This window comes from Bison bison, unplaced genomic scaffold, assembly GCF_000754665.1.
Source record: "Bison bison bison isolate TAMUID 2011002044 unplaced genomic scaffold, Bison_UMD1.0 scf7180017864519, whole genome shotgun sequence".
Lineage (NCBI taxonomy): Eukaryota > Metazoa > Chordata > Mammalia > Artiodactyla > Bovidae > Bison > Bison bison.
The window spans coordinates 5,761,073-5,773,304 of record NW_011495072.1 but is presented as its reverse complement, the minus strand read 5'-3'; the positions used below and the strand labels follow the sequence as shown (position 1 = coordinate 5,773,304).

Below are 12,232 nucleotides of genomic sequence, written 5' to 3'. Positions count from 1 at the left end.
ATACAGCTTTGAGAAAATGTGATAATGGCAATATGAGTCAGCACTATGTTTTGACGAAAATACATTTGATATTAATCTTTTTAGGTATTGCTGAAGAATTATTATCATACCATATTGCTTCTGTAGAAGAATGAGTGAGCTTAATATTGCTAATACTGAATATACTCTGCTTGCAGCCACAACAGTGCTTTTTTCAGGTAAAAATACATTTGGCGATCAAGTCTGGATTAAGTTTGGCAATGAAATCATGAAATTTGTGGTTATTATATTATTCATTGATTCCAAATGTACCAATTTTAATCAAAATTGACTTCTCTATAAGAGCATTCCTTTCAGCTTACAAACATGCTGTAATTTCTTGCATCTTAATAAAATGCCTTTTTGACTTTGAATCCCCTTTGAGCTATTCTCCTATTTCTGTCTTACATTATAGTCAAATTTAAAAAAATTAAGAACTGTTTATATGTCTGCCTCCATGTCGCTCTTCTCATTCACTTCTGAAACTAATATAGGTAGATTTTGTCCCCTCCACCATAACTTGTCAAAATCTTCAGTAATTTGACATTGTGAATTCCAGTGATCAGTTCTTAAGTCCTGATCTTCCTTAATCCATTAGCTACTTTTGACACAGCAGTTCGCTTTCTCTTTCTTAGAACACTTATCATTTGGCTTCAATTGATCACTCCCTCCTTCTTGGCATGATTTTTTTCCACTTAATTTCCAGGACATTATAGTCTCTTGGTTTTCTCCTCAGTAGCTGCTCTTTCTGTCTTCTTTGTTAATTCCCCATCATCTTCCACACTGATAAATGTTAAAAATGTTCCAACACTCAGTTCTCTTCTATACCCACTTCCTTAGAAACTACATCCCGTCTCATGGTTTTAAATACCATCTAGGGGCTGACATCTCCCAAACTATATGCCAACTTGGACTGCTACCCTAAGCTCCATTACATAGCCTACTCAAGATTTCAATTTTGATGTTTAGAAGGGATATAAAATTTAACCCCCTCATGTGAACTCTTGATTGCTCCCCTGATCCTTCTATATTCTTCCTTCATCTCTTCTAAATGGCATCTCAATCCTTTAAGCTGTAGAAGTCAAAATTCTTGAAGTCATCCTTCACTTCTTTTTTACTCTTATACCCATATTAAATATGCAACAAATCTTGTTGACTCTAGCTTCAAAATAGATCTAGAACTCAAGCCCTTCTTACTGTCTCTGCCATCCTAATAAAATTACTAACTCACTTTCCTATTTCTGCCCTTGCCTCCTTAGGATCTATTCTTTATACAGTAGTCACAGTGATTCTTTGACAACATAAGCCATATCATGTCATTCTTCTGCACATAATCCTTTAATGGATTTCTCTTTCATACAATTTATAGCAAAGTTCTTTCTGATATTGCTTGCAACTATTCCTTTTGCTAACATCACCACAACCACATTACTTTTGATGCATATGTTCCCTGAAAATTTTAAGTAGGCTCCTTCCACAAGTTCTACTGTACTTGACAAATTTTCTGCTTGAAAACTCCTTTCTAAAGGGCTTCATGGCTCCCTCCTTCACCATCCTGGATCTCTGCTAAGTGTCATATTAAATCTGATTACCCTTTAAAATATAGCTGTTGTGCCTCTACCCTAAATTCTTATCCCCTACTCTTAATTTTTGTCATATATTTTTATTTTTAAAATGTGTATATGTCTCTATTCTCCCCTACTCCTCCTAGACCCAAAATACAAGCTCAATAAGGGCAGGAAACTTGGTCTATGTTCACTGCTGTATCTCCAGCACAATGACTAGATGAATGAATGCTGTCTAATCATTAAGAAATACGCTCAGTCATGTCCGACTCTTTGCAACCCCATGAGTACTGGAGTGGGTTGCCATTTCCTTCTCTAGGGGATCTTCCCGACCCAGGGATCCAACCCGGGTCTCCCACATTGTAGGCAGATGCTTTACCCTCTGAGCCACCAGGGAAGCCCCTCATAGAGTATTATGAAGCTCAAATAAGACATTGCATAGAAGGAGGTTACCTAGCATAAAATCTGGCATATATGAAAGGTTCAGTGTGTATTTTCTATTTTTATTATTTTAAACTGTATTGTCTTAATTATCTTCTACCATTTTCCAGTATTCATTACGATATATATGATGATGTTTTTCAGATTGCCCATGCCTTAAAAATAAGCAACATGTGGAAAATTTACAGGAACCAGTTTTACAAATTTTGTACAAATATTCAAAAATTTATCATCCAGAAGATCTACAGCATTTTGCTCATCTCATAGGGAGGTTTACTAAACTGAGAACACTGAACCACAGCCACTCAAAAATACTTAGGATTTGGAAAACAAAGGACCCCAAATTGACTACTCTCTGAGAAATGGAATTTGTATTCATGCTGCTGAAATTTTATAACGTTGTGGTTTGTCTTATACTTCTTAAATCTAGATTGTTTACTTTATCATCATAGGATGATTGATTTGAAAAATATGAACAGAATTGCTGTCACCAATATATTGCTATAAAATGGACATTATCAAGGGCTCATCAAATTTTGTGGAACATACGACCGCCACTAGAGGGACATCTAGGATTCTTTTCAAGATTCGGGCTCAAGGAAGCAACGGTTATTGTGCCTGCATGTTCCCTTCAAAAGGGAGTAGTACTAAATACAGTTCTTACCTGAAGAAACTCTTTTTTTCATTTAGCAGAAAATCGAATGAAAAAATATATATATATTGCTTATAGATATAAAAAAGATTATCTAGTGGAAATAGTTGTAATCAGAATAAAAGCAGTTTGTGAACTTAAGGCTAGGTTGATGGCTAAACATCTTAAACCTATTACTGTTATAGCATTTTACAAATTATTAAAGAGGAACAAAGCTTTGTCCAACTCTTACTTTTTCTTAATGTCTTTAAAAAACAGATCTTTAAAAGTCCCAATTAAAAATTTTGTCATGGAAAGATACTGAAAAATTAAAATGACAAAATACGTTAACATATGTTGGGAAATTAAGCACAATTTAATGCTCATTCTGGTAGACAATATTTTAACATTTTTGCTAACGCCTTTCGTAGAAAAAATTAAAGTTCTTAAAACCTGAAATCTTACCACATTTTAATCCTTATAAGAACTGGATTAACATTAAAACATTTCCTGTGAAATACACAAAAATGAGAAATTATATGGAAACCCAATTGTTTAGAAAGACTGGACCTGAGTAAATAAAACTGAATTTAATACTAGGAATGGCATTTTGGTTTTCAATAAGAAAAAAGACCATAGTTGAATATTTCATTGTTACAAAACTTAAAAAAATTTGGAATATTGAATTTATACCTTTAACTTTTTAAATATGTTAATTAAATGTGTCAGCTATTTCCCCCAGGGATTATCTTGTGCCTTTATTCTTGGTATCATTTCTTAAAGGGAGTATTTAGTCTTTTTTAGGGTACCTAGACTCTTTTTCATATAAAATGAAAATCTTGCACTTTTTTCTAGCTCAAAAATTATGTTTTTCCCAGCTCAAAAATGTAAGTTTTTTGAAACTTACATTTTTAGTAAGTTTTCAGAAACTATTATGTCTGATAGGTTAAAGTTACACAAAACAAAATGAATTATTTAAAAATATTACTAAAGTCCTTTGGAAAAGCATTGATTATACTGTAGGACATGGAGAAAATTAGGACATATAGTCAGTATGTTGAAAACAGAATGTATTGTCTTACTGCTCAAACCTAGGTACCTAGCACCATATTTATTGCTTCTAGTAGCTCAAATCTGAAACGAGACAGTCATTTCAGACGTTTGCTGCTCACTTTAAAAAAGCCATCAAGTCCTATTAATTTTACTTTCTAATTATCTTTTACATTTGACACATTTTCATCTTTAATGGCTCTGTCATAGCTTAGATTCTCATACCTTACTCACCAGGCTATTAAAACTGTCTCCCTAATCCAGTCTCGTAAACCTAAACCATTTTTCATACTACGAATTTTCTTCTCAACTTAATCATGCCTCCCTTTCTGCTCAAAGTCTCTCAAGATTCCCATCCATAAAGTCTAAAATCCAAAAGCCTTTGCAATGCCTTCACACCTGCTAAGTCTCATCATTTTCCCATTTGCGTCCTCACACACCTGTACTGCATTGCTTGGTTCACTCTCCTGGACTCATTTCTCACAACTCGAGCGCCTTCAGCTCGAGCGCCTCACAACTCGAGCGCTACGGTCCTTCAGCTAGGAATACCCCTTTCCGTATTCACTATCTAGCCATAGTTTTATTTCCCCTTTCTGTTTTCTATAGAAGCAGTAACAGTAGCACATCTGTGAAGGATTCTCCTGACTCCCAAGCCACGGTAAAGGCCATTTTCCTTTTCAAAGTGTCTCAATGACCCCTTACAACCATTAGGTGATTACAGGGGCTATAATTATCTGTTTGTACTTGTTTTCTTCCTGTGACTGTGAGGTCTTGGAGGACAGAAATAGATTTTTCACTCTCAGTTCCAATGTATTATAGTGTAAGTAAGTGTTAGTCGCTCAATAGTTTTCTTCACATTCTTTAACAATAGCAGAAGCTTAAAGAATGTCAAATTCTAAGAATCCAGTTAAGAATTGTTACTGACGTAAAGGGAAATCTCGCGAGATGTAGGTCTTCGCGCTTGGCGGGCAGACGCTGCTGACCGTTATTTCGCGGTTAAATCGCGGTTCGCCCTGCCCCTCCCTCGTGGCCGCTGCGATGGAGCTGTTTCCCGCCTTTTCCGAGGTTCGCAGGCAGAAGTTCTTGTTGGTTCTTTCTGCTGCCCTAGTAAGACAGCAGGTGGTGGTTCGCGTGGGCACTGAGCCCGCGATTTCCCGGTAATTTTTTTTAAAGGTAGGGTCAGGCGTGCCGAGTTCCTTTCCTGAGGAGGAAACCTAGAGGTGGGCGACATTTTGATACTGCCGCTCCCTCACGCAGGGCAGCCTCCAACGCCTCTGTAGTCGTCTAAGCACCTAAGCTAGTTCGTCCCGGCGAGGTGATGCAATTTAACAGTGCTGGTAGAGGTAACGGGCTTCTTTTCAGGCTGTCCTGGTGATGATGCTAGTTTGAGTTTCTCGATTATGTACGGCACCAGCACGGCCATTGGTGGTAGGGGAATGGTGGGGACTTAGGGGATATTCCCCGCCCCCGCCCCGGTAGTAAGGGACGCTGTAGCAGACTTACATGGTAGCAGAAGTTTCGCCTATTCCCTTATATACCCATTTATTACAGAACAAGTAGGGTATTAATAAAACAGTGCGAAACACTTTCCCCTCCTTGAGCAGTAGATAATTACGCGACTGGAAGAGAGAAAATGGAAAAACAAAAGCCCTTTAAATTGTTTGTGCCACCAAGATTAAGTAGCAGTCAAGTGTCTGCAGTGAAACCTCAGACTTCGGGAGGAGATTCTAATTTCTTCAAGGTAAATTTGCATATGAATTTTGATTTGACTATTCTTTAGGTAAAGGAAGCAAAGTGAACTTTCCTACTGGTGATGTTTTATAATTTTTTTGTGTGTAAATATCGTCTCATTTAATATTGTTGTTTAATCTCAGTTAATCTTGCTATTCTCAAGTATATTGAATAGCATTGCTTTGAATTAATAATGAGCATACTTAATATGTTTAGGCATCATTCATTTAAAGAAGTAATCAGTGGTGCTTTAGAATTCTGCATGCATAATAGGACCTGCTTATTTTAATCCTCCCTTCTTGCTTTCTTAAAATGATTTAAAGCAATTTATATACAATAGGATATAAATTAGAAGAATGTTAGAATCAAGGAAAATTAAGAAAATTTAGACAAATATATGGATATAGTGGTAAAAATTAGTGTGACTGAAGTTAAAATTTGATTCTGAGCTTCCTGGTTGACAGGATAAAAAGGGAAATTTGTACATGTAGATTCTTTTTGGAAAGGAGGAATTATATCAAGTTTCTCAGGCAAAATAGAGGTTTTTTTTTTTTGTTTAGTAATTAAATTTCTCAAGTGGAACTGTATGTTGGAGATGGGATGAAGCAATGAATATTTTAATTTTCTATGCTGTAGAAAAATTCTTATGTCTTTATAGCCAAGAATATAATGCTAAAATGTTATTCAGTGAAGAAAATTCCCAATTCTACCAGGGGAAAGATATTAATAAAATTGAAGAAAACTAATATTCCAGGCTACTAATTAAATTTACTTATATTATTCCTGAGTACTTATAAAACATGTGTAATGTAATTTTAGTTAGCTTTCTCTTATAAGTGAAAATTAAAAAATTTTGCTCTGTTTACATACCAAGGTCATTTGATAGTTTTGACACAATGTATACGTTAAAGAGGGGGCTTCCCTGGTGGCTTAGAGGGTAAAGCGTCTGCCTGTAATGTGGGAGACCTGGGTTGGATCCCTGGGTGGGGAAGATCCCCTGGAGAAGGAAATGGAAACCCACTCCAGTATTCTTGCCTGGAAAATCCCATGGACATTAACATTAAAGAATTTACAATTATAGTCACTTCTTTAAGGAGATGTATATGCAATTACATATTATTTACACTGCTAGTTATTAGAGTGATATGGGACAGTGTGTTTAAGAACTTCTTTGTGTTTCTAGGGTTTCAACAAATGTGTTGAAGATGATTTTGGTTTTCCATTTGCAATGACTAATGTCTCCAAAAATGGGGAAAACATTGATTCAGGTAGGAGATTAGAAAAGCAACGTATTACCTGTGTAGAAGCATTTTTAAAATATACTTTGCTAGATATCAAATATAAGTATTATATTGATTAACATTAGCCTTGACATTAAAGCTGGATATAATACTTAGTATAAAAAATAAGATGTTGGCATTTAATTCTAGTTGTCTTTTATCTTGCAGATCCTGCTTTACAAAAAGTTAACTTTTTGCCCATGCTTGAACAGGTCAGTTACGTATAGTGTATATGGATATAACCTGTTTAGGTATTGAATTGCTTACTTGAAAAAGAGAAAAAATTCTTTAGTTGTTGGATTACTAGTCTTCAGTATTTAATTGCTACTATTTGGAAACATCAGAAATATATTCTCACAGGAAAAATTTATTCATTTTTTTAGACTGATAATTCTGACAGTTGTCATTACCAGGAGGGACTAAAAGACTCTGATTTTGAGGTCAGAAAATTTCCTATTCATATTTAATTTCTTATAATTGGAGTATCATTTATTATTACTTGTGTTTATCTTTCTTTTGAGGCTTCCAAAGAGTTAATATTTAGTTATTGTTTTAAGTTACATATTTTAAACCTTTTATCCCCTTCTTTTAAATTTGCTGAACAGTAGGCCTCTGTATTTTCCTGGATTATAAAAGCATCTATTCTTAAGAGGTAATTTAACTTTAAATCATAAAAATCAAGAATAGAAAATAAGGGACGGTAAAGCTTCTGCCTGCAATGCGGGAGACCCGGGTTCGATTTCTGGGTTAGGAACATCCCTGGAGAAGGAAATGGCAATCCACTCCAGAACTCTTGCCTGGAAAATCCCATGGATGGAGGAGCCTGATAGGCTACAGTCCATGGGGTCGCAAAGAGTTGGACACGACTGAGCGACTTCACTTTCCACTATACAGAGTGAAGTAAGTCAGAAAAAGAAAGATGAATACTGTATACTAATGCATATATATGGAATCTAGAACGATGGTACTGATAAATTTATTTGCAGGGCAGTAATGGAGAAACAGACAGAGGATAGACTTACAAACATGCGAAGGTTGGAGGAAGGAGAGGGTGAGATGTATGGAGAGAGTAACATGGAAACTTATATTACCGTATGTAAAATAGATAGCCAGTAGGAATTTGCTATATGACTTAGGGAACTCAGACAGGGACTCTGTAACAACCTAGAGGGGTGGGATGGAGAGGGAGATGGGAGGGACGTTCCAGAGGGAGGGGACATAACCTATACCTATGGCGGATTATTTTGAATTGGTAGAAAATAACAATTCTATAAAGCAATTATCCTTCAGTTAAAAAATAGGAAGTATCACAAAATAAGTAATGAAGTACCCTTCTCAAAAAAAAAGAAAAAGGAGAGATGGATACAATATGTGAGAAGGCTGAGACTTAAGCCAGTATTTTACAAAAAATTCTTGAATTAGCAGGTATGATTGTTAGGCTTACTATCTAAAGAATTTGTAGGATATACTCTACTTTTGATTTTAGTTATAAAAATAATTCTTATGGCACATAGATGTCTTTAAAACAGACATTTCATGGCCTGATAAAATGCTATAGGTTTGTTGCTGGGATTATGGTATTACAAATTTATAGATATGGAATTCCTAAATTTTGATAACAGAACTATCAAAGAATGATTAGAAAAAAACAACTTCTGATATTTATCTTATAATATGTAAATTGTTGATGCAGGAAATCCAAACAAAATCTCAGGCTAAATGAAAAAACTTGTGTTCAGTATTATTTTTCATGTCATTGTATTGTAAACTTCATATCCTTCGGTTAATTCTTAAACTGTGTAACCAAAATGTTGCAAGACCTTTGGTAAAATTTATAGATTTGTAGAGTGATTTATTTTAGCTTTTAACCAGCCAGATTCTCTAATTGACTTAAGGATTTCTAACTTCTGACTTAATGTACATTTTGAAGTAATTTGATTTTATTCAGCAATGAATAACTTCATCAAGTGATCAGTAACCTTAGTCACATGACCAAGTTATAAAGTGAAGTAGCTAGTATTGCCTTAGTAGTTAAAAAAAAGTTAACATAGCTTTCAGTATGATATTAGGGCAAAAACTGAGGAGAGATTTGGTCTCAAGTACTAAGATACTCATGGATGTTTTCAGTAAGCAGCTGTAGTTTGGTTATACTAAACTTTGAACAATGAACAGTCTTTGAAAACTTATTTTATAATAGAATTCAGAGCCAATGAGCAGACTATATTCAAAACTGTATAAGGAGGCTGAAAAGATCAAGAAGTGGAAAGTGAATGTAGAATCTGAACTGAAGCATAAAGAAAACAAGTTGCAAGAAAATAGAAAAATAATTGAAGCACAGCGGAAGGCCATTCAAGAACTACAGGTATAATGAGACTTGGAATTGAAAATATGGTATAGTAAATCTTATAATGCTGTTTAAACCACAGTGTTATTTCATAGTTAACTTAGGTTTGTCTTGTTTCTATCATGTGGATTTTAAGAATGGTGCTTTTTTGAAGTTTCATTAATATTATTTGCATTTCAGTTTTAGGATGAACACACAGGAGAGGTTGCACAAAGCTTAATTAAATTTCTAGGGAAATTTATGTCTAGGGAAATGTCTAGGGAAACAGTAACTTATTTTAGAGAAAGATTGAGTTAATGATTCTAATTATAGAGTTTTAATTTTTACTAGTTTATATTCCTGATGATGTTTTGTTTGATATAAATGTGTTTTTTTATATATTAGAAAATGGCATTTTCTAATATATAAAAAAGCAGATAAAACTTTGAATTTGAAGCTGTTTAGCTTCAATATTGTGGCATGGTGAAAGAAAAATTTTGAGAAAATGTAACACTGGGTTAGGACAAAGATAAAGCACCTTCTCAAAATGTTTAGGGAAGATAATCTTACATAAAAATATTGGATACATTTTGGAGATGATTCAGGAAACCTAATTTTAGATTGATGAAAGTAAGACCCATATTCTTATATGTAATCCAGAAGTGTGACAAAAAGTTCTTTTTTATGTTCTAAAAAATAATTTTTATAGACCATCATAGCAAGTTAACAAAGAAATGCTGCTTAATGATTATAGTTGTTTATTTTGCTAACTAAAACGTGATGAACTGTTCTTCTGTCTTGTAAATTAGTTTGAAAATGAAAAAGTAAGTTTGAAATTAGAAGAAGGAATTCAAGAAAATAAAGATTTAGTAAAAGAGTAAGTAATAATTTAATGAATTTATTCTTTACAAATTTATTTTTATTTCAAGCTAATTATTAAAATAATTTCCAAAAATTTAGTGACCTCTTTCTATATTAATTGATATATAGAATTATGTCTGGATGCTGTGGAGAAAAGGAAAACATACATATTTTACATTCTTTCATTTGGCAAACTGGTCACTGACTAATAACTTCTCACATTAAAAAAAAATTTCTCACTTTTTAAAATGACAGAGGAAGCCATTATTTGGTGTTGAAAAGGGTGCCTGATGATCCTGTATTTATAACTGCCTATGTGTATTGTATACCTTTCTGTTTGATTATTGTTTTAGATGAAGCTCTTGCAGAATAGGGCTCAACTTGGTTCCAACCTGATTCTAACTGTCAAATTCCTGTTTTTGCCAGTGGTGCAATCATTCTTCCATTAACTTTGGCTTGAAACTTTAGTATCATCTTTGACTTTGCCTTGTCTTTGTTCTAGGCAATAGATAAACTTTATTTTCTGCTTCTTTCACTTCAGATGGTATCATGCAGAATTTAATAGAAAAATGTAATTGTTTAATTTATCTGCCAAATAAATAAATGTTGAATGGTTAGAATATAATGTGAATCCACATACAGTGATAAATCTATTTCTATTTGCTTTAAGTTAAACATTATGCTAAATATGGTTCTAGGTGGAGAATTCAACACAATAATACAGACTAAAATCACTTTATTTTTTTTAGATCACCCTGTGCCAGTAATTCCAAATAATGTCAGTGATAAAATCCTCCTCCTTCCACACACACACACACACACACAAATCTCTCATTGTTTCAAGTTCTAAACAACTTCTGGCAGTTTATCCAGAGAACTCCCTGCTGTGCCGAAGTTCCTGCTCGGTGGGTTCAGCTTCCTGCATTTTCAGTCCAGGGCCTATCTGGGAAGAACTCAGAGCAACTGACAAACAGCAGTTCAGGCCTGGAGCTGGAAGGATCGGTCGGAGGGAAGACGAGTTGAAAGTCCCACGGATTTTCTCTATGGAAGGTGATGTTAAGGATCAGATCGGATCAGTCACTCAGTGGTGTCCGACTCTTTGCGACCCCATGAATCGCAGCACGCCAGGCCTCCCTGTCCATCAACAACTCCCGGAGTTCACTCAGATGTTAAATATAAATAGATATAATTTTATGTCTTCCTTCCTAATCTGGATGACTTTTATTTTGCTTTATTGCCTAATTGCCTTACTGGAACCTTTTGTACAATGTTGAATAGAAGTGGCAAAAGCATTTTGTATTATTTTTTACTTTTCAGAACCGTTAAGTATGATGTTAATTGTAGATTTTTCACCAATGCCCTTTCTCAGGTTGAAGAAGTTTCTCTGTGTATTTGCTGCATGGTTTTGTCTGTTGTTTTTAAATGAGAAAGGGTATCGGATCTCGTCAAAAAGTTTTTCTGCTTCTATTGAGCTAATCATGTGGGCTTTGTTTTTATTCTATTGACATTGTATATTATGTGAACCGACTTCCAGGTGTTACTTGTTCATATAGACATTCACAGCTATGTATTTTCCTGTAGGCATAGCCTTAGCTGCATAAGTTTTGGTTTTTGTATCTCTATTTTCATTCATCTCAAAATATTTTTAAATTTTTGTTTTTATTTCTCCTTTGGTCTATTGGTTATTTAGGACTGTGTTATTTAATTTTCACATATATGTGAGTTTCCCAACTTACTTTCTGTTACTGATTTCTAATTTAATTCCATTTTGGTCAGAGGCTGTACTAGTTTAATGTAGTCATTTTAAGTTTATTAAGATCTCTCTTATGGGATAGCATACACTCTATCCTGGAGGATATTTCATATGCATTTGGGAAGAATGTACAGTTTGCTATTGTTGAGAGAAGTGTTCTGTAGATATAGCAGAACCTAGTTTTTAATCTTTAATGGAGATTTCCATATGCATACAAAAGTAGAAACAGCATATGATGAACTCTCATCTACTCACCATCCAGCTTCGACGATCTCATGGCCACTTGTAGGGGTTCGGACAGGCGATAACTCGGGGTTCCCAATCACCACCGCTACTTGGGCTCTGCTTATCAGTGGCCTCTCAGGTGAGAAGGTCGAGAGATGGACACACAGTCCTCTTTCATGTTGCCAAAACGTCCCCTGGTCCAGAATTGAGGGGCAAGCTCTGCGTGATCTATGTTGGCCCTCCAAAAATGTTAGAAGCAAAGGAGCAACAAAATTGAGCCTTGACAAAATTTTACAGTACGTGTAGTCAACAGTCAAATAACAGATTCCATGAGGATCTTGGAGGAAGGATTTT

At 34.7% G+C, this 12,232-nt stretch overlaps 1 protein-coding gene across 2 annotated transcripts in view; it reads left to right on the top strand.

Moving 5' to 3' along the window:
- The first annotated feature begins 5,338 nt into the window (after positions 1-5,338).
- Positions 5,339-12,232, top strand: part of SYCP1 (synaptonemal complex protein 1) — a 147,263-nt gene continuing 140,369 nt past the window's right edge. For both annotated transcript variants that reach the window (XM_010830745.1, XM_010830744.1), the window contains exons 1-6: positions 5,339-5,446; positions 6,620-6,704; positions 6,885-6,928; positions 7,100-7,156; positions 8,914-9,078; positions 9,849-9,916. In XM_010830745.1, the coding sequence (XP_010829047.1) occupies positions 5,339-5,446; positions 6,620-6,704; positions 6,885-6,928; positions 7,100-7,156; positions 8,914-9,078; positions 9,849-9,916 (527 nt within the window). The remainder of the gene's footprint in view (positions 5,447-6,619; positions 6,705-6,884; positions 6,929-7,099; positions 7,157-8,913; positions 9,079-9,848; positions 9,917-12,232) is intronic.